This window comes from Aythya ferina (genome assembly GCF_964211825.1).
Source record: "Aythya ferina genome assembly, chromosome: 4".
NCBI classification, from domain to species: domain Eukaryota; kingdom Metazoa; phylum Chordata; class Aves; order Anseriformes; family Anatidae; genus Aythya; species Aythya ferina.
Genome location: NC_140300.1, coordinates 13754508 through 13778218, shown reverse-complemented (window position 1 = coordinate 13778218; position 23711 = coordinate 13754508). Strand labels below are relative to the sequence as shown.

Here is a 23711-nt window from a genome sequence, read left to right as displayed (position 1 = left end):
TAACATTTTCCGAAGTGTTACTTGAGAGAAAACTGAACTGAAAAAGCATGCACTATGTGAGACTGTAAAAAGTTTGAAAGATAAATCCAAATTAAGTCCCAAAAGGATGACAGAATTTTAATCATAGCAATATACAGTAGAGGGTTTGTTTGTTTGTTTGTTTGTTTTAACTTAAAGAATCCTTGGCATTGTGGACAAAAACTACTCAATCAGCACATCATATTTCCCGTATTTTTTTTTTTCTAGAAGTACTGTAAAAGCCTTCTAAACTTTATTACGCCTTGTAAACTTTTTGTATGATATATAGAAAGAGTATTTCTATTATAGGAAGTAATCATGAGAGATTACATAAAGTTATAAAAGAAAATCCATTGTTTTGTATAAAATAAATGCTTCCAGGCAGATACAGAATACAACTGATCAGACTGCCTGTTTTCTTAAGTTTCTTTACAATCAGGTTCCTGTTTTGTATATGCAATTTATTAGTTATTCTTAAAGTCTTAACCTAAGTTTATATTTCAATTTTTTAAAATAAGACTGGTGATTGTTCATTCATAAACAGACTATTAACCAGTCTTAATGCTCCTATACTAGGTAAATTTCTTCAATTACCTGAATTAAAAAAAAATAAAAAAAAATGAAGGAAGTTAAGGAAGAGGTTCTTGAAGTCCTCATGGTAACAAAGGCTCTGAGGAAGACTGATAACATTGAGATTTGAATTTTTTGAAAAATCCCATTCTCAAACTGTTTTGCTATCTCTGGATTTTGTTTTGTTTTGTTTTGTTTTTCTTAAAAACAACAACAACAACAACAACAAAAACACAAAAAACTCCCCTCTTACTCTGCCTGGGAGTTATTAAATGAGCTCATGTCCCAGTTCAGAATCTGAGCACAGTTTACATCCTCTAGCATGCAGTGCAGTTGGATCACTGAAGTGAGAGAACATAAAATAAAAGCTGTCAACAGTTTAGGGGCCTTTTGAACTTTGATATGACTGTGGAAAATTATGTTGAAATAAAATTTATTGAGTTCTCTATAGGGGAATGTGGGCTCTGGATGGATAGATTCATTCTGAGGGAGAAACTGGATCCAAAGCTCTAGTGCCTTTCAAAGTTCAATCAGACAGGATGCACTGCAAGCTGCTTTTGATCTAGCCAAGTTTTTGAAAATGTGCTAGACATTATGGCTGAGCAGTGGGTCCACTGAAGTCTCACCAGGCTTTTCAATTAAAAACCAAGTCTCAAATTAGAAAAAAATTGAATTAAATAAATGAATGATGACCTTTAATGAGAAAACTACTATAGAAAATGAGTCTTGGCATTAGACAATTGAAACAGAAGGTATCTTAAGAACATGGACAGATAAAGGACCATATTGTTGAGAAAATAATACTACAGGCACCTTTCTTCTCCAGCTACTTGTTAGTATTTTCTTTTTGGAGTAAACCCAGAGAGCTAGATATGCTCTCTTTAAAGCATTTCCCAGCCTTTTACTGAAATGGTTTTCCACAGATGGCCCTCTAAAGCTAGTTTTAAATAATTAGTACATTTGAGGTTGCTAACAACTTTATTTCATTTGATTTCAAATAGAATAATGCCCCTTTTTTTTCTTTTTAATTTTTTTCCTTTTTATTTTTTTTAACAAACAGATTAGAGTAAGAGACAGCTATTTGTAACTATATGAAGATATTTCTGTACCATTCATTTAAGAAAATTCGGGATATTATTGTGAATGAGGATGACTTGTAGAATATATATTTGAGTATATATCAAGATTTTTGTGTGTATGGTTTTTGATGCTGAAGGAAAGGAAAAGTATGTTTTCCAGGTCCCCTTTCTCTTTTTCTGTTTCTATAAGTTGAGGAATTAAATTCTGACTTCCTCGGCCCTTGAGTAAGGGGATCTGAGGGAAAAGTGTTCAGACTGCTTACTGATCTCAGGAAGAAGACATTACTCTGCTCATTGGCACGCTATGTCAAATGATGAAAAGTTACGGCATTTCCATTGTAGCTATTTGTGTTCCTAGTGTCAATACAGGAGAATATTAATGACTACCATCTTTGTTCCTGTTTACAGGAATCTCGGTGGCCTTACTTATTTGGAGTGATCATTGTTCCTTCATTGGTACAAGTTGTGATTCTGCCTTTTCTTCCTGAAAGTCCTCGTTACCTCCTACTTGAAAAACATAATACCAGCAAGGCAGAAAAAGGTATGAATTAATACTTGGTTTCTTGTAAGAAAGCACTTTTATTGTAGGGATGCAGGCTGGAAAGAAATTTCAATATCACAGTGTAAGCAGAATATTTTAACAACAAATATTCTCTTGACAATTATTTTTCCCTTGCTTTCTCTATTTGTCTTTATATGTCTGTAAAAATAACTGTTTGCTTTTTTTTTTTTTTTTTTTTTTTTTTTTAACGAATTTCTCCGGCAACCTGACTGTAGTATTATGCATGATGATACAAACTTACCCAACTCATCCTGCTGCTGTGTATCAGCCACTACATGCAGTGTTCACTAGGGAGTGTAGAGGTGATTCTGGTCTTCATGAGTGTCTATTTATATAGAGTCTTTGCTGTTTGGCTAACAAAAACACTGATTCTCTTTCTGGGTTTTGTTCCATAGTCACTGTGTTAACCATGTGTTCTGCAACTCCATAACCGTTGTAGATCTAATAAAGACCTCATACACCTATTTAACTGAAAATATGCAGTACTCCTATATTTCTTACTTCATTTTCACAGACACAGACCAGAATATTTTGCTCTTACTTATCAATGCATAAAACAAAATAAAAAATTACTTTTGTGATCACAGCTGTTGTATACTCTGCCCCAGTAAAATTACTATGGTCAGTTATAGCTTCCAATGTATCATGATGCTATTGTTGAGAGAATGTTGTAAGTCTGTTTTTACTTTTTATAGCAATACTTTTAAAAGAGGAGTAAACAAAGAAGAAGGGAAGCTGTTTGTAATACCAAAATATTTGTGGAACATTACTGTGTATTAAAAATTATTCCTGAAAACTTAAATATAACCTTTAGCATTTTCATTCCCTAACTATCTGTTTAGGAAATTACTTGCAAAGTGTGAATTAGCCTCTGAAACTTTAATTTCATGCTACAAGATTATTACATTTATGTAACTCACTCTGTCCTCTTTCTTCTACTGTAAAATGAAAAAACGACCATTTTGTTTTGATCAGCACTCTGAAATGAAAATGACACACTAATGAAAGTCTCCCATGTTGTCTCAGTTTGGTGTTGAAGAATTTTGTAATAGAGCCTCAGACATTTAAAGATATCACTCCATGTTTTATTTTGTTTGTTTGTTTTGTTTAAAAAAAAAAAGCAAAAAAAAAAAAAAAAAGCAAAAACAACAAGGATTTGCAGGGACAACAGAGTTTTGATGAGGCAGAAAAGAAGTTTTCCAGGGGCCATGAAGGAAAGGGTTTGCTTGCCAGCCATGGCAGACCATCCTGCAGGGAAACCATGGCAGAGAGCTTGGGGCAGACTGTTGAGTAGCTTCGTCTGGGCTTAGAAGAAATGCCTTTGGGTGCCAGATTTAAACTGGCTCAGTTCTACCTGATAAAACTGTAGATGTATTTCTTAAGCTATGTCTGGCAATAAGCCTGCATATGTGAAGATATTGCATAATGTCAGACTTGCTTTAGGGATCTATTCAGAGTACTGTCGCAGTGCTTGGAAACCTCACCACTGAAGGTGAATCTGGGCCTCTTGTAGGTAGAGATTAAAAAGTGTAAAAAAATGTCATGAAAATAACTCCACCTGCTTGGAAATTCACACCACTTACTGTCACTTGTAATGGGCCAACTACAGTCTGCTATGTTTTCAGCATACACATTCTGAGAATGATTTAAAAACTACTCTAGAAGCAATGGAAGTAGATTCTTGGAGTAGAAAACATCAGGACAGCTGTTACCCATACCTTATTGCCAGTGATTGGTTGTTGAAATGAAATCGTTTTCCCACCCCAGTACATGCAGAGAACTTCAGATTAGGCATAAGCTGAGCCTGAGCTGAGTATCTGGAGTAATGCAGTAGAATAATGAAAGCAAGGGGGGGGGGGCAGGACGGGGGGACTTTGTGATGAATAACTGTGAATAGACAGTCAAGAAAAATCATCTGCATGTTAGCATTATCTCTGGAAATGGGGGAGGAAAAGCCTGAGTATTAAGGAGACCAGAGGAGTTTGTGGATTATTAAAAAACCTACTGCTTGTAAACCATTAATGACCATGCAGTATTGTCCATTATAATGATGACTACAGTAATGCTCTTGAATTATTTGCCTCTTAGGTTAGATCTGCATATTAATATGAGAAATGTGCAGGTCTTTCTTCTGACTAAATCCTTTTTATTTTCCACAATGGATCAAGGCTACTCATGCAAATATCATACATTGCACTCTGGATTATATCTTGTTGGATAAATATAAAACTATTATTTGTAAAAGGTCTACCGTATTTAAGGCAGATGACTATATTAGTCTTTTTATAAAATACTCTATTAAAAGTTAAAAAAAAAAAAAAAAAGTAAATGCTTCTAAAATAGAGATGACAACATTAATCTTCCTAATTATTTTAGAGTAATAAAAATCCAATGGGATAATATAGGTCATTGAGTTTCCACTGAGTTCTGCGCCTGTTTTTGTCCCTTCCTTTTTTTCTGCCCTCAGGAGATAACCAGACTATAGCTACCAAAACACAAGTGACCTCATTCTCTTTTTGGCAGCAATGTAAAAGAGCACAGTGCTTTTAAGTGGCAAATAAGAGCCTGAAATAGGGAGAAGGACCAAAGTGATGAAAAAGAGGAGATGGGTTTAGAACAGGCTGGTGCTGTGTGTGAACATAGACCACACCACCATGAGACAAGCTATTCCACAAGCTCAGGAGTAAGGAGTCTCCAGATGAGTGATATCTCCTGAGCAATACCAGCTGGGTACCCAGTTCCCTACTTTCTCCTTTCTAACCATGTAAACTATGTGGGTAGCTGAACTGAAGTCTTGCCTGACTGATTAGCCATATGGACACTGGCTGACTTGCAGTTGTTTGCTGCTGAAAGCACTGCTAACAGCCAAGCACTGCTTGTCTTTCTGGAGTCACCATCCTATGATGGCTTCCTGAGACCAACACGAACTGAACTATATCCCATGTTTGTGATTGACTGCTGAACGTGGGAGAACTGATTTATCTATGTGAGACAGAATGACTGAATAGACCCACAGCAAAATTTATACACCTTCTTTGTTCAATAAGTCTGGTAATGGAGAGAGGGAAGAGCCATTCCATCTACCCTCCCAGCTCCCCTCTCTTGGGAAGAAAAGAAGGGAGAAAAAAATGCCTGACGTTTAACTTGTGTGGTCCTTCTTCATAATGCTCACCAGGCAGTGGAGGAGAAACAGATACTCAAATGAGGAAGACGAATCTGGAAGGAAATTGTTATTAGATTGCTAGGGAGCAGTAGGAATAAAAGGCAACAGGACAGAAACAGGAAGAAAAAGAAATCCGTGGCTGTGATTACATCAGGCAGTTTACCATCCAAACTCTAGGAGAGCGAGACAGGAATTTGATATTAGTTGATTATTTGTTGCACGCCAAATGGATACCTGGTCTGTGTCTGTGGCTACCAGGTAAGATGCAATACAAATAAAACCACTAGTAGTATTGCAATAAAAGGGAACAGCTTTCTGACTAACAGCATTGTTTATAGGTAGCTTCATTTGGACACCTGATGTATTTCCTTTGAAGACTACTACTGCAAAGAGGAAATCTGTATTTTCAATACAGCTAGAGTAACGTGTCATGTAAACCAATAACAGAAATCAGTTGGCATCCTAGCTTGCCAGAGCACCATAACAATGTTATATCTTAACAGTCAAATAACTTGGATATACTATCACAGCAACATCTGTTGATGACGTACAAAATCTGTTCATTTGGTATGTTCAGCCATACATTTAAACTCCCATAGTTATGAAAAAAACATTGCACCAGGTATAACACAAAGTGTGATTTAAATATTCATAGAGACGTATTAGCGTTGATATCTTTTGATGCAACAGAAGAACAAAGCTGTTTCTGATTTATAAAAGAAAATAGTTAATTTTTTTACAAAGACCTTCACAGGGCCCACATGTATAGGAGCCATACTGAAACCAAAGTTACTACAGGAAAATGTTGTTGTAAATGCAGTGCTTTAAGTGAAGTTGTTAATACTGACAGAAAGTTCATGTATGATTCATTTCTGTTTATGTGTGCTTTTTATATGACTCTAAGCATTATAAGCTATGCTTATTGGAAAGAAAGAGACAATCATGACTTCTAAACTTGCTGGCTCCATGTCAGATGGTTGGTGACTGCCAAAAGCTGGAGTGATCACAGTGTGTCTGCCTTGTTTGTAAGCTTTTCCTAAATCTCCTGTCTTTCATAAACATTTCTTGGTTTACTGGACCTATGGTACAACCCAGTTTACCAGTTCCTGTGTTATTTGTGGGTAGCATATTGTTATTTGGTTTTATCTGTATACCTTGGCTAGTTTCAAGTGGACCTGAATAGGCCTATGATAGTCTGTGAAACCAGGTGTAAGAACAGATAAAGATGTAATCCCAAACAAGATGCTAACATACAGATCTCTGACTTTTTTTACTTACAAGAATGAAGTGGCACATGGGAAAAGCCTAAAACCTTTTGCTTACAGTTATATTTACTTAATTGGAATAGCAAAATAGAGATTTATTCTTAAACTTGTCTATGTTACATGTTAGTAGTAGTTAGTTAGTAGTTAGTTAATATTTTGCTACATTTAAATAGCTGTTTAAATCTCTTCTAGCAAGGTACATCCAAATTATTCTTCTGGCTATACAGTACTGTAATAAAATCAGTGGTATGTGAAAACAGTCCTTTTTCATTTTGCAAAATATTTTTATGATGTAAAGTTACTACCAGCAAATTGCTACTTATCTGATTCAGAAGTACTGAAGTTATCTTTCTGCGAATGCTGAGGCAGACAGTGAGACTCCCTGTATGTCCTCCACCACTCAGAGAAGAATTTTAAAGACACTGGGTTTTAAGGTACTTCATAGTCAGTGAAGTGAACATGCATGGGAAACAGATGACAATAATATTCATACAATATTTATGTTTTGTTTTTTTTTTAAAAAAAAACTTTTTTTTTAACAGCATGAGTTATTACCCTACCTAGTACCTGTGACCACTTATCTTTGCTTCTGCTTTATTATACATGAGGTTGGCTCTATTCTGTAAACCACAAAATAGAATTTTGATTCTTTTAAATGTCTTCTTAAAGTCTGCATACTAATTCTAACAACTGCTTCCTTTGCACACTCATGGAAGTACTACAGTAGGAAAAAAAAAAAAATTAGTAATTCCATGTGTGGCAGAGTTCTTCAATACCCAGCTTCAGTTAATTTAAAGGCCTGGTTGGTTTTAAAGATGGTACAGATTTATTTTGTCCAGACTTTTGAACCACCTCCAAATGTTTCATCTTAGCTGAGATGAATAAAAACTAGGGATGTAAATGGAAAGCTTTCCTACCTCCTTTCCCCTTGACTGGAACCATCCACTTCTTTTTCTATTTATAAAGACAGTGTACCAGCCTTTGACAGCTGAGTATCTAGGACCTTCTGGTCCGAGAGAATTAAAAAGAAATCTGGAAAACTTGTTAAAGTTGTTAGAACTATAACTCCTTAGATGGTTGTATGCATGAGGAGGATACAGACATGATAACAAGACATCCTTAAAGAAGGAAGCAGACAATAATGGAGGGAAATGAGTTACTGCAGTGGGGATAGTAACAGCAACTGTGATTCTCAGTGCCAATAATGCATTGGTTTAAAATGTAAAATAAATAGAATTGAACTTCACAAATTAAAAGACCTTTGAGTTTTCCCATCTCCCTGCTAGTGCAGAATTCATTTCCATATTAATTATGTATAAAAGTGTGATTCTTACTATAATGAAAAAGCATTAATGAAATAAACTTGAATGTAGTGCTTAGCTGGAAAACAGGTTTCCAAGTTTTAGTGTTGTCTACTGAAAACTATGCATGAATAGCATAACATTTTCTTAGCATTTCTTGACTTGTTAATTTTAAGTATCTGTCAAAGTTTCCAGTTGGCATTTACATTTCTGGTGCTAACACCATGAAGTAGGAAAAGAAAGCAGGTCTTAACACCGGAAGAGAGGAAAAAAAGCAGGTGTCTATATATTTCTTGCCTTTCACTCGGTAATTTTTCGTAATTGTTTTTGTTTGTTTGTTTTTTAACTTCCTGGTCCCTCTAGAAATACAGCAGGCTCCCTTGTGCAGAAAAGACAGATTGCTTCCTTTTTACTTGACTGCACCTACATTTTTGACTTGTGTGCCCTACAGGAATGCAGAGGATTCTAAGGACAGGAAAAATAAAGAAAATTGTGCACTGACCTAATTTACACCGATAAAACAGATGCTTACAAATCTATGAGAATAATTTCAAAGAAGATAACTGTGGTATATGCCTTGTTATTTTCATCTTTATCTGATTATTTTTTTATTTATTAGTGCTCTAATAATACTGAAAAATGTGTAATTTAAACATAAAACATTAACTGTAACATACTGGAGGCATACATTGTTCTAATTTTACATTTCCTGTCATAGCCTTTAAATACATAACACTCATTTTAACAAGTGCTTTGAAATGTCATTTAATAAGTGGGCAGTGACACAAGTACAAAACTCAGCAGCTTAAATTCTTGGTTTTGAGGCCTGAATTTGTTATCTCATTTCTGATTATAAGGCCTAGGTGAAAAGATGGCTCTCATGCTGTCTCAGGGATTTTAAAAATTCTGACCTCTACTTTCCCAGGAGAGAAACGAATATCAGAATAAATGAATGTTATGAAATGACTCAGCACCTGGAGGTGGTGAATATTCGTCCCTTAAAAAACGATGCCTCTTGTTAACCAGAGTCACATAATGCCTATTAAAATGCAGTAGAAAAGTTAACCACATATGAAAGTCTTGGCCCAGAGTTTGAGTTCCCCTTACAGCCCAAGTGGAAGCCAGGCAGTGTTCAGCATGGTGCATTCACCAAAGGGATGGAGCAAGCTGCTCTGGGTTGAGCATCAGCTCGTTATGTGGCCTATACTTCACAACATCAAAACAACACTGCTTGGCCTTTTGCCATGCTGGGCAAAAAAAAACAAAACCAAAAAACCTTCAAAGCCTGAATCCAGGTGTTTTAGTCTTGACTAGTAAGTGTATTTGGCTTCCTTGACTATCCACATCCTTTTTGTGATCCAAAAGAACGGAAACTTAATGAAAAATATGAAGATTATTTATTTATGTGCAAAGCAGTGGATAAGACAGAAATGGATTTGGGTGTTATGATAAATAAGTCAATTTATTCACTTAATAAAAATAGCTCATTATTTCCTTTAGAAGAAACATCTCTAAGTGACCTGCTGTGTAAAGGATTGTTTTTTGACTTAGCGTCCTACTGGGTCACAAAGGCTTGTTGCAAGTGTTTATTTAATGTAATTGTTTCTCTGCAGTCAGTTTAAGATGATGAGCATTTTAAATATCACTTAAAAAGCCAGCCCCTGAGGTACGTTCATAAAACTGTGATGAAAATATCATTGATTTATACTTTGTCAGTAAAACAGGATTGATGGAGAAACACCACCTCCATTAGGAGGTATTCACTTGCAGCACCTTTTGGAGAAGGTGTGAGATGGAAAGACAGGGTTGTTTGGTTATGTTTACCAGGTAAATTCACTCCCATGTCTCTATTGTTGTCAAATAGAAAGTCTTGAGCTGCTTTGGATAAATCTTTCTAATACTAAATACATTGAAGAAGTTAGTTCTTGTCTATGTACTTTTAAAAATGAGATAATATGAAGGTTTGTAGCTATTCTTTTCAAATGCCTACTTTTTTTTTTTTTTTCTGTTTGTTATTTTTTGTTTTAACAGACATGCCAGATTCTTACATATTATTACTACTCTATCCAGTCTATCTTCAGCAATAAAATCTGCTCTATAGTTTGGTTTGCAAAAGTAGCCATGTCAAATAATGTTAAGAATTGTTTTGCTATTAAATGTTTTTTTTTTTTCCTGTTTACACAAGGCTTTGACTCTGTGCTGGACCTTACACTGTAATATATATATATGTGTGTGTATATATATATATATAAAAAATAATATAAGGAGAGGTCTAGTAGGGTGCCAAAAAATGTATATTCTTGCAGCTTCAGATGAACCAAATCATACCCAAAATGGAGTCATATTTTTGGCAGAAGAATAATTAAGTTGGATCCCATGTATGTCTCCTGTTTGTCTCATGCACTTCAGTTTCTTTGAAACTATTCTGTTATAAGCACTGAATGTCTGGCCTAAAGTACATTCTCTGTTTGTAGCATTTCAGACCTTTCTTGGGAAAGATGACGTGTCTCATGAAGTAGAAGAAGTTTTGGCAGAGAGTCGAGTCCAAAGAAACACCAAATTGGTGTCGGTACTACAGCTCCTGAAAACCCGTTCTGTGCGATGGCAGGTCATTACTGTGGTTGTCACCATGGGCTGCTACCAGCTCTGTGGGCTAAATGCTGTAAGTGTCCTTCTTCAGGCCACATGGCATCTTCTGGGGTGTTTCTTTCTTTCTTTTTAATACAATGATTATACTATACCATAAAGCAACCTCTATATCTTTCCATTTTTGGTCATTCCTTATTAGTATGGTTTTGTTACAGCAGCATGTGGGAAGGCCTGCAGAATGAAGTATCGAGTTTGTTTGTTTCTTTAATTAAGAAAAAAAAGGCATCGTTGGATCAAAGTTGATGAAAAAGATAGTGTGGATTAGAAAAAAAAAAAAAAAAGGTATGCAGCTGCAGCTTCTGTTTCTGATATTTTTTTGTTCATGGTAGGGAAAGTTTGTCCTTTTGGTAGATATTTCTACTTGGAATAATTCAGTTCTGAACTTACAAACTCAGAAAAAATGTCCGTTAACAGTTTCAAGAAGTTGCACTGGCTGGTTGATTTTGTCGTTGAATAAGCTGCATTACAATCTCCTTTCTTAGAAAGGAAAAAAAGAGAACAGACATATAATAGTCAATAGAGATAAATCCAACTGACTGTTAATGTGGCTGAGGCTAATGGATATCAATGTCTTATTTTCAGATGTTTGAGCCTATAGCATCCTCTAGGACAGGGCCATGGGCTAGTTTAGATTGGATGGGACCTTTGGTGCCCATCTGGTCCAACCCCCCAACCAAAGCAGGACTAACTGCAGATGTAGCTCGGGCTACCGAGGGCTTTGTACAGTTGAGGTTTTATGGATCTCCAAAGATGGAGAGTACAACCTCCCTGGACAACCTGTTCTAGGTGTTTTCACCACTTCCATTGTGAAAAGTGTTTTCTTTATATCGAGGCAGAATTTTCCTTGCTGCAGCTTGTGACATCAGAGTTAAATGCTTTACATTTTATGATGTGAATGTTCTCATGAAGCATCTCAAAGTGAAAAGGTTTTTCATCATAGTTGAAGGGTATTAATTGCTTATTGGGCAATATTAGGCAATATTATCACTGCTGAAAGGAGCTCTGTAAATGTAACTTCGCACTGTGGTTTTGTGCATTACAGCATGCTTCAGCTAGCATATATTCAGCTAGCATATTTGTATATATATATATATATATATATGTATATTTTTCCCCACAGGGATAATCATTGATAATAAGTGTAAATGCCTCTGATCTCTAAGCTAACTAGTTCAGAATTATCTCAGGTGTCTGTATAGCTTTAAAACTCTTAATACAAAATATTTTCTTCAAGACCATTAGAAGGACTAGAATGATTAGAACTCCAGTATCAAAAAGATATTTTAAAAAGTACTAGGAGGAAGAAGATTTTCCACTCTGTGAGATGAACTGTAAAAACATGTATATAGATTTTTTTTAACCATGAATTTCAGTGCTAATGACAAGCTATTTTATTGCTCATTGTGGATACTTTTGGAGAAGAGAACTGTAATTATCTGTCATCTACTCTTTCTAAGGTTTATCAGTGTATAAGTGAAATGAAATGACACTTACAGTAAGAAACAAACTGTTCAAACAATGAAGCACATTTCCTAAAGGAAAAAAAAAAATAAAAAAGGCAACAGCTAAATCTTAAGGGGAGAGAGGAGTTTTGTGGCTTTGATAATATTTAATAAATGACAGAAATTGTCTGGTATTCTTTGGCAGAGCAGAACCACACACCACACTCTCATAGATTGAGTGAGTGTGTATGTGAGGGGGTAAGACATGTACAGACCGAAATGAATGCGGAAGTTGTTTTAAAGCATCATTAGGGGGTTGTTTTCTGAGATCAACCCTCAGAAAAACTGTCAGGAAACCTGGATGTCAAGTTGGTTATTTCAAGCCTTATCTTTTTATTGTTATTATTTTTACTTTGTTTGTCCAACTGTATAATGCCACTAAACTTAAAAAATATATATATCCACACAAAATTCACATTCTGAAATGGATTGTTTAACTTGTTTATCCAGAGGAAAAAAAAAAGGCAAATAATGAATGCAATCAAAGAGAAGTAGTTGTGCTACTCAGTTAAGAGTTCAAGTTCAGGTTTCAGTTCCTTGACTCTTCTGCTTGGCTGTTGAGGCTGACCTTGATAAGTCACCTCAGGCTCAGAAATTAAAGGACAGGTACAGATGTGACAGTTAACTGCTGAACCCAGTTCTCAGTTTGTCTGGTTGTGTCTAAGTCTCCTGCTGGGTGTGAGTCACTGTCAGCAAGGTTTAACTGGCTGTAGAAGCATCTCTTAAATCATAGCTCTCATCCTTCTCTTTGTCTATAGTGCCCGGTTAGTCAGTCTGGTCTTTTCAACAACTGCCATCTGGGTAGGGCATATGGGAAAGTTGGACCTCTTTCAGGGGAGAGTCTCAGGTCACTCTCAAGGGAAATTACCAAATGGCAGACTTCTGTAATCATCCTGCTGATATCTGAGAACACTTGCTTTCATTTTAAGGTTTTAGTTTGTAATGAAAAAAATTGTTTTGTTTAAAAAGAGTACATTCATCAGTTTCTACATGGAACAGAAATAAAGGTGAAGCCCTGATCATATTAATCTATTCAATTATAATGGAATACCAGACAGTCTGACCTAAATTGAAAAAAGTAAATGAATCCGTATCAGTCTATTTTCATCTGATAAAGTTTATTTGTGGTACGTAGCTTCTTTAGCCAAGGTTCTGTATTTCCAGTGGCAAGAAATCATGTTGGGGATGGGGGTTCATTAAGAAATGTGTATTTTTGTATGCAAAAAAAAAAAAACACCATAGTGTGTTATTCAAGCTTGCTTTAGAGAAGACCTGGCATCAAGTAGTTGTAGAATGGGATCAGTATGCAGTATGCATACAGCATGCAACATCATATGCATGTTTTGTTGCCCATCTTTTTTTCAGTGCTTTCTTTTCCCTTTTTGAAGGGAAGAGTTGAAGTCCTCAGGAAGGAATGTATGTAGGGAGCTGGATGAGAAATAAAGACTGGAAAATGGAGTGAGTGCTAGAGAGGTCTCTGGTGTGAAGAAGTTTGGGACCACCACTGATGGTGGTATAACACATGCCACTTTAAGCTAAGAGGTTATAGGAGTAAAAGCTTATGGTAAGCAAAGACAACTTTCATACAGCTACAGGAATGCTGAAATGTCTCCAAACTCATAGAATTCAGACTGCAGAGATGTAGCTGTTTCCTCATGGCATTTAGCTGTCTGCTATGGTGAAGTGTTGCTTCAGCCTGTGAAGCAACAGAAACCCATCATAAGAAGTCAGATGTTCCTGTATTGATTTGGACTAGACAGCAGTTGTTTCTGGGGTTTAGTACCTTCTGCCCCATTTTCAACAGCTCTTTCATTCCAAAATATTTAGCCCAAACAATTCATTAACAAAAGCCATGTTAAAAAACAACTAAGTGAAAGTAAAGTAGTCATCGTTAGTCTAGTAAATTTGTCTCAGTAATGTCCTAGAGCAATGTATTTCCCTGTTTAATGATACACAGGCTGAAAAACATTCACTTTTATTGTTTTTAAACACATACATCTTGTTAAATTTTACTCTGATTTGTTTTTGTGCTGTTACAGATGCTAATAAATGCAACTCAGAACCTCATCCTGTCTTCACTGTGACAGTTTTTTTAATCTACCTGTTTTACTACTACTCTTAAGATCAATAATCAGTCATTTTCCTCTATAAAGCCACTTGTGAAACTTTTTGAGTTCTAGTTGTTATCTTTTGGCAAATTAATTCTGTAGTTGCGTGATTAAGTAACTCTTTATCATCTTTTTTTTTTCCTTGTTCTTTTTCAAGATCTGTATACCTGCAATATTGCCATTTTCTAGAAGTTCTACCTACTATGCAAAACTGATAACGAGAACCAAATGTCTTACATAATTTCTATTATTTTTTTTTTTATTTTTAATTTAACAATCTTGCTAACTTGTACTCTTGTAGTATGTGGAAAAAATGTCATTTTTGTGCTACCTTGTTTTCCTTGTAATCACTGGATAGGCAGATGAGGAGAGGTGAAAAGGATGTCAGAGTAAGGGGTCCCAAATTTTTTGTTAGAGGTCACAAACACTTCAGAGGGAATTGGAGCTGATACTTTGTTTTGTTTCAGTCTGCACTCTGTTTCAGCAAGCCAAAGAAATGTGCAATTAACACCAGCACAGGTGACATGGAAGGCAGACTACTTCATATAGCAAAACTTGCTGCTATCACTGGTGAAGCATCTGTTTTGGTGCCAGCTGATGTAGCAGCAGTGGGCATAACATTCTTAAGTCAGCTTCCCTTTATCTGAAAGGTGGTATAAGTGAGTTTTCAGTCCTTGGTATTTTATTTTGCTTTTGTTTAATGTAAGATAAAATGGATTTTTTCCTTTGGCCCAGGAAAAACAGCTTCGCTGTAAGATTAGTTGGGAATTTAGAATTACTGATTTTTTAACAAAGCTACCAAGTTCGCACTTTGATGAACAGATGTAGCATGTGCATAATATGCTGGCAGACAGCAGGGTTTTCCTCTTGTGATAAAAACACTTTCATTCATCAGAAAAGCCTTTTCTTTAGCAGTGCTTGCCCTGTTAAGTCTTGTCACGTGGACAGCATATGGAAAAAATATCACTGCTGTTTTTATGCTTAGTGTCATTACTATATCTGCCACACATTAGCTCTGGCTTTCAATTTTGTTATCACAGATAATCAGCTATGTGTTACAATTTCAGTTTTGGTTTTTTTTTTTCCTGACAATCAATTGCTTCAATTGTTCTTCATCCCCTCCAGTGAATCTGTTATCTTTTCTCTCTCCAAGTCAGTCTCTCCTTGCTTGCATGGATTTGGCAGCCACATTTTTTGGCTAGTTCTTTGTTGTAACATCAAGCCCAGCATAAATATTATATGGTTTGAACATTTTTTGATGTGAATGGGTCTGTGATACTTACCAGACTTTTTATTTTGAAGTATTACCACTAGATATATATTCTCTCTGGATATTGTCACTGGATATGGTTTTATTGACCAAACATGAAAGTCCTCCTTTAAGTTGGCATGCTTGTGTTTCTGTCTGTTAATGACGAGTCCTTCTAGCCTGTGGTTCATTTCATCCTAAAAGCTGTTGTTTACTGTTCACCAAATGACTCTCAGTCTAAAGGTATCTTTCCTCTCTGTTGATAATAAAGAAAGATTATGGTGATTACTTAACTGCAGATGTCCATGTTGCAGTGAAATTAAAGATAAATTTCACACCTTCTGTCCAGAAAGCAGGTTTATGTGGTGCCCCTCACTCTCTCTCTCTCTCTCTCTCTTTTTTTTTTTTGTTGTTTTGTTTTTGTTTTGTTTTGTTTTCTGTTCTGGCCTCCATTGTTGCATGCCAATAAAGAGTTCTGTAATGCCACCCAAATTTATTTTTTAGGTGGTGTGGCTCAGCCACATGAAACCTTTTTGTATCCTATTGTTCAAAGTGAGTTAAAGTGAGTTTCTTTGATTTACTCCTGAAGTGAATTAAGGCAAATTGAGTTAAATCTACTTGTAATTCTGTCTGAGTCTCCAAGCAGAAGTGTAACAGTGTTGTGACTAATCCACCTGAAATTTGCACTTTCCTTTCATTTGTCATCCTGGCCAGCCCTCAATCATTCAGTAGTGCTCTGTATTTTAACAAGTCTGGTCTCCGGCAGAAGAGATGCTTGAACTGAATGCTAATAGCTTGTAGTTCAAGCCACAGTGATTAATATCTCTTTCTCTTCTCTCTGATATAGATCTGGTACTACACAAACAACATCTTCAGTGAAGCTGGGATCAATCCTGAAACAATTCCATATGTTACTCTAAGCACTGGTGCTGTTGAGACTTTGGCTGCTGTTTTTTCTGTAAGTACAGTTATAGAAGTCAATTAATGTGCTTAATATTTAAATGACTGATTTTATTTCCTTATACAGGTTGAAAATAAACAAAGTGGTATTTTGAAGTTTTAGTGTAGTAACTGAAAATATATATTATTTCTTGGGTTAACCCTAAACCCAGTTGTGCTTTGTAAGAGTAAGGAGGAGGAAGGCTGTAAAAGCAAGGCCCAAAGAACCATAGGTGATAACTCATAAATTACCTGCTAGAGTGGCTATTGTAGCAGTTTATCTTAGAGTCTTCCCATGTACTTGCTGGGAAGGAGGCAGTGTTGCTGGTGAAGGTTTGGGCATAGTACAGGAGGGGGCATTGAGTGTGGACTGCAAAAACAGATGTCTGTTCAACATGTTCTAATGATGCTTATTCTATAACAATTTATGAACAGTGTGGGAAATTCTTCAGCCATTTAAAACATGGGAGTAAATGTTTGTCACCTGGCTCATTGGAAAAGCCATCACACTACAACAAAATTGTCCCTTGTGTTACATTCTGCTGTCTCATTCACTGAGGGCAAGCAGGCATCCTTTCATAATACATGAACTCTGTAGGTAATGTACATTTACTATGTGCTGAACATAGAAGAGGATGTTACAAAAGGTACAAAAAAGTATTCATTCACATTCTTTTTTTTTTTTTTTTTTTTTTTTTCTTTCTCATGTAGAAGTTGATTAGGATAAAGTATAGGTTAAACAAACAATTTAAAACTGGAAGTTTTAGTTGGTGACTACACCACTGATTGCTAAAGAAAATTCATTTCTCTTTGCACTGCAATATATAAGAAACAATGAACAGGTCTTTGTAATAGAAAGTTTCAAATAAGCAAATACTTTTTTAATTCCTTGCTAGAACTTTTTTCGTATCTTCATATATTCTACACCAAGTGTATTTGCAAAATACTGGACACAGCAAACAAGCATTTTTAAATGTCAGAAGAATGGCTTCAGCAAAAATACTTTTCAGTGGTAGAGCAGCTGCTTATGACCTGTAAAATGTTAAACTAAGTCCAACTATCAAATTCATTTTCTTATAGTCTGGGACATAAGAAACCTAAAAGGTCACAAATATCTTTTTATTCTGATCTTTGTAAATTTCCAGCAATCTGTTTTTGGATAAACCATCTACTTTTTACTTTTTTTCTTTTCTTTTTAATTTGGGGAAATAGTTAAATATGGAAAGCCCTACCTCTTACAATGTCTTCTTTGCATAATCCAGAAACACTTCTTACAGCAATTTAAGTGAAGAATACACCTCTTTTGTGGAAACAGATGAAAATTACACAGACGTGATTCCATGATATTAAAGCCATGATAATTCCATGATATATAAATAGGGTCTGCTGTCTTCAGTTCCTTCTGTGCTATCACTTCGTGGAGCTTATTCAGAGCACTCTGTTCATACATAATGAGGTGGCTATATGGTTGTGTGGTTCCTTGGTATGTGTGGTAACCTTTTTATGCATGAGAATATTTATTTTTTTCTGTTCAGCCTGCTTTCTGTGCCACTGGAAATGCTGATGTACTAATACCCCACCCCTTCAAATTTGCTCTTTCAGTTCAAGAGAAAAGCCTTAATTTTATTTCAGTAATCTTCATAGATGTTTCATTGCTGCTGGTTAAAGGAACAATATTATGAATTCATTTTTTCAACTGAAAGTTTTACAGCTTCATATTTCTATAAGTTCCTCTAAACTTCTTCCATGCCTAGAACTAAGGATGGGAAATTTCTTTCCACTTCCAATTTCTCAGCTGCAATTTTTGCTGTTTAAATATATATATATAATATATATATATATAATATATATTTTGCTGTTTAAATATATATATATATAATATATTAAATATATATATATATAAAAAAATATATATATTTTTATATATATATATATAACAGTGTTAAATATAGAGTCAGATGTGTATGTCTGATCGACATTGCTCAGAGGGAAAAATGGAAGAAGTAGAAGAAAGTGAGGAGACGTTAATATTCCTTGTATATTTTTATTGTGCTTGCCAGGGTTTCAGTAAATACTCCTTCTATCAGTAATGGTAATATTTAATTATTTTTTTTGGTACGTTAGATGGTCATGTGTAAAAACTCTAAACTTTAGTGGAATAATTGGGGTTCATCCATTGATGAGCCCTGAGTAAATGCTAAAGAAATAGATGGAGTGAAATATTGAATAGACTTCCAACTGGGACACATGTCACAGAGGGAAGACATCTAGCTTGACATCATGCTTTGAAGCAGGATACAATACAACTAAAACATTCCCTGGTAAATACTTGCTTATTAGAAGTCTGTTTTTTAAATTCTACAAACTTAGCTAAACTTTGGTAAGAGTGGTTACTGTGCCTCTTTTTGTATTTGTCAGTAACTGAGGTTAGTTTAACTTTGTTGTCCTATTCCTAATGGACAGAAATAACAATTTGCCAGTCTTTCTTCCATGTGGTAATAGGCTGATAGAGGTAGAACAAAATTTGTGAGAAGATTCCCTAAACCACCATAAAATAAAAGGAATCTTACTCAGATTAAGCATCCTGTTCCCATTTTTGCCATCTGTGGTACCACATTTGGTCTTTATGTAATGGTCATAGAAAGAGACTAGCTATGACTACGTAGAGAAGATTATGCCTTAAGCATTTCCCATAAGGTGTTGCATAAGTTTTTACTAATGTGCCTTCCAAAGCCTCTGATGGAGACAAGCCGCGCAAAGCCTGGAATGAGTTAAAACATAATTCAGTAGTAGAACACAGAAGAACATAGGAAATTCTTTGCCATATCACAGAGAGGTCAAGACAACTCCCTGAATTGAGGGAGATAATGTTATTCTACTCTGGGATGTCAAGAGAAAGGGGCAACCTTTCTCTTTTCAACCTTTTCTCAGTTTCCTTTAATGTTAATAGATCTTAACATACAAGAAGGAATTTCTTGCTCAGAAAATAACACATCTTAAGACAAGGGTATCCCAGACACATCAGTAAGTGTCCTCATCCCCAACAGATTTCCTCCATGCAAAAGGTAATGCAATTTGTCTCCACTGAAACTGGAAACTGTTGCTACACTGGTGTCAGTATAGGAAGAAATACCTTCCAATAACAGTCAGTTTGTGGTAAGTGAAAAAAAAAAAAAAAAAAAAAAAAAAAAAAGAAGTTGTGAATAGTTTCATCTTGAGGGTTCTTAGGAAGCCTTGTCATAATGTGATTTTTAGTGAGAATTGTTATGCAGTCCTGTGTGACTTTATTGCACTAGATCAGAATCAGCCTTCATCTACCCATAATCCCCAATAGTGGGTAAGTAGAGGACAATGCAGGAATGGGGCAAACTTGGCATTTCCCCCTTTGCTCCCCTGGCCTCTCCTGACCCTGACAATCTGCTGCACAAGGAGTACCAGAATTAGAATTAGGAGATAATATCTCAGTCTTTAATCATCTTGATGGATTTTTTTCTTTGTATGTGTCTAGTTACTTTTCAACTTTTAGAACCCATGGCATCCTAAGGCAGTGAATTTCCCAGTGTAACTACATATTTTATGAAAAAGTCCCTCATGTTGAGATCAGAGAATATCAGGTACAGTAGGTGTGGACTGTATGAAATCATAGTAGTTTGGATACTTGGTTAACTGCAAAACTATCTTTAGAGAGGTAGCTATCAACACTTCACTGTCATACAAAGAAATATCTAGTGAGAGCTGTCCTGGGTCAATTAGTCCTAAACCTCATTAGTAAGATGGGTGAGGTAATAGACAGCCTTTTATAATCACCTGCTTCATCCAAGCTCACCAAAGTTGAAAAACTCAAAAATGTTTGCAATAACTATAGAAGGTCTAAAAAACAGGGTTTGTGGCCTGAAATTGGTGAGATGAAATTCAGCAATGAAAGGTACACAGTGCTGTACTTTGAGAAAGAAAAAAATCATATGCACAAAAACAAAATGTCATGTGGAGCTGTGTCAAAAGGCTTGCTGAAGTCAAAATCTATCATGTTTTTCATTTTCTTTTCATCCACTCAGCTTTCTCCCTGACAGTGAAAGAAGTCACACTGATCTGCACTGAACAAATCTGTTTTGATTGTTCTGATCACCTTAGTATCTTCTAGCTGCTGTCAGACTGTTTGATTGGTTAATAATTTATCCTAGTACTTGGGAGAGGGCAAGAGTCAGACTCTGACTTCCTTCTCCCCATGTAATAGAAGGTAGGTTCTCTGTTTGCCCAAACCCAGTGCTCTCAAACATTGCCACTGACTCACAAGATTTCTGGGATTTTCACTGATTATGAAAACCTCATTTTTACTAATAAATTTTGAGGTAGTAAAGGCTGATTTGGTGGGAAAAGTGACCTGGCACTGAAGACTGTTAATGTTATCCAAGAGAAATATTTATGCAGCTTATCATCTATAATTTTAAGATACCATAAATAGTTGCCTCCATGAACAAATAGTTGGCTTCCAAAATTGCCTATCACACTAATCTGTGTTGCCTATGTCATATTTAAATTTTGTGAAAATTTAAATGATTTACTTTATTCAGAACCACAAAAGCATTAGTGAGTACGTCTAATAAATAACATGGGAAAAAAAAAAAAACAAAAAAAAAAAAACAAAAAACAAAACAAAAAAAAAAAAAAAAACTCAACAATTCATTTAGAATATAAAATACTGAATTATTTTATATGCAGGGAGTCATTAATTACTCCCTAGTTGCAAATTCATCCTCATTTCACAGCTTCAAATGTAAACGTGTGGAATCTTTATGGAGCAAATTTGTGAGTGGAAAAATGCTTGGATTTATGCCATTATATTGGATAAAAGTAACCATAAAGAATTAGTAGAAAAGAGATACTGACCAAGAAACTTCCCAGACCATGGTATTTGCAGACAGCAGGAGTGCAGGTAGCTGCATATTTACTGCAGGGTGAATCACAGATTGTGATCCTATTAATGCATACAACTTCAATCCAGAAATGGTCAACATAATCATTTTTAGATAAGGAAATTAGTGTTCTAAATGATTTTATTACAGCTGTGTACTTCTGGATAGGCAAAATTGCAAAATTGCAGGTAAGGAAGGGATGGTGTAATGGCTTCCAGGAAAAAAAAAAAGGTTCCTTATGGAAATCTACCTACAATACCACTCCTAAGACCTGAGGGATGGTGAGTTAGAGACTGCATTTCTTTGGTACAAATATTTCTTCTTTTATTCAGAAATTGAAAATTATAGAGACATCTTATTTTAAGCATTGATTTTTTTTTTGTTTAGTTGGTTTTCTTTTTTCTTTTTTTTTTCTTTTTTTTTTTTTTCAGTCTGTTCAAACTGATCTACGTCAGGGCATTCAAATACCATCATTAGAAAATAAAGCACCAGCTATGGTAATCTATCATGGACCTAGTCTATCTTTTAGAAATGTGTACCCAGCACAAGACAAAACCTGGCATTTTTAACAAATAAATCATAAACAGAAGGAACTTTACTTCAGGAATACCTTCATTTTGTTGAAGGGACACAATAGGAATTAGTGTTTGTTTGTTGTTTTTTTTTTTTTTTTTGTGTGTGTGTGTGTGTGTGCTGCCTAAGAGCTGTTCCCAGGCACTACTAAGGCAAAGGCAGCAGGCTAGAGCAAATCCCTACATGGGCTGCATCTTGGTGTCATAATGGTTCAACAGCAGTTGCGTATGGAGACCCTGTGCTCTGTGAATGGAAAAATCCACCATCACGTCAAGTAGATTAAGGATACTTTACTGCAAAATAGAAACTTACAAAGTTCTAAAAAAAAATTAGAAAATCCTTTGCTTAATAGTGATCCCTACAATGGTACCTACAGAAGGTGTGAGGTATCATCCCGTTGTGGCATTAACATAGATACAGGTAGTGATATGAGTGGCAAGGAAGGCACAGACTGATTTAAGGTTTGTACTTATTTGGTGAAATGCAGAGCTAGGCCACTACAGAGCAATTTAGGGGCTTAAATAAAACACCCTGTTTCCTTGTTTTGCAATTGAATTTGCAATTCATACAGCAAAAACATATACAGAGAAATAGGAATCAAACCCCATTTGTAACCCGTGGTCTTTTGTTACTCTTCTTCTCCTGGATGCAAGAAACTATGCACCATGTCATAAATAGACATGACAGCAATGTAAATGTGACTATTCGTTTCAGCACAGCTATTTAAAAATGGAAATAACACAGAGTTGGCTCGTTGCACTGTCTGAATTTAGACATACAGTCTTGCTTGGATCTATATCCAAAATACATGAGAAAAAGTATGGCTACTCTTTATGTTAACGTATAGATCCAATCTCTGTATAGAGCTGAGAAATGAAGAAAATCTAATAGGGTTTTGTTAGTATGATTTGGGGCCAGGAAATAAGTAAGGAATAGATCTCCCATTTGGGCTGTAGAACTCGCTTACATATTCATTTTTTCCCCAGCTCGTCTGATCTTTTTTAATGCACTCTGTTTTCATTATGTCAGCCCCAGTATCAGCAGCTGACTCAAGTGAAAAGATTGACATTTGCTTTTTAAACTTTATTCACAAGTGGTTCCTGCCAGACAAAAGAAAGTTATGTTAACTGTTAACTTAGTTTGCATATTGGTTGCCTTATCAGCAAACGTTTGTGTTGAGAGATTTTGATTGCAATATTTTTTTACACATTTTCAATAAATTCTGCTGTGTTAATTACCATGACTCTGGGTATAGGTTTCTACAAATGCATGTTTGTGATCACACATAAGTATCAGCATCCACAATTTGGCAAATAATTCAGTGCACTATCACAGAAAACAGTTGTAAGATTCTTTTTATGGCTATACTTGAGCATATGCTGAATTTCTTTTTGTTTCATTTACTCTAACACATAGTATATTTTGACTTGTTGCAGGTCTTTAATAAGTAAGTGTTGCCAGTGCTAACCAGTGGAGCATTCAGAACTATAAATACTTGAAAACCGGTGAATCATTTTCTACTTCCTATGAGTCATAGGCATCTTAGTGGGTTTTGCAAGATAACAAGATTTGGATTTGTATAATTAAAACCAAAACTGAACTTGTCATCTGTTTACAACCTTATATACTTTTTAAAACAAACAAACAAACAAACAAACAAAAAACAACAGGGAATCTTCAGGGTTTATCTGAGCATTTGTTTCCATCAAGAAAAGGGGAACAGAAATTTGAAATATTGATGCATTGTCATAGGTTTTCTTAAGAAATCCTCAAAAATAAATTAATTTGGGAACTAAATTTTAGTTAGAAACACTGTTAAC

General features: G+C 35.4%; 1 protein-coding gene across 5 annotated transcripts in view; it reads left to right on the top strand.

The window, feature by feature from the left end:
- The window catches only part of SLC2A9 (solute carrier family 2 member 9), a 129993-nt gene that overhangs the window by 60905 nt on the left and 45377 nt on the right, over positions 1-23711 (top strand). For all 5 annotated transcript variants that reach the window (XM_084517632.1, XM_084517630.1, XM_084517629.1 and 2 more), the window contains 3 exons: positions 2076-2208; positions 10433-10620; positions 16314-16424. In XM_084517632.1, coding sequence (XP_084373758.1) covers positions 2076-2208; positions 10433-10620; positions 16314-16424 — 432 coding nt within the window. The remainder of the gene's footprint in view (positions 1-2075; positions 2209-10432; positions 10621-16313; positions 16425-23711) is intronic.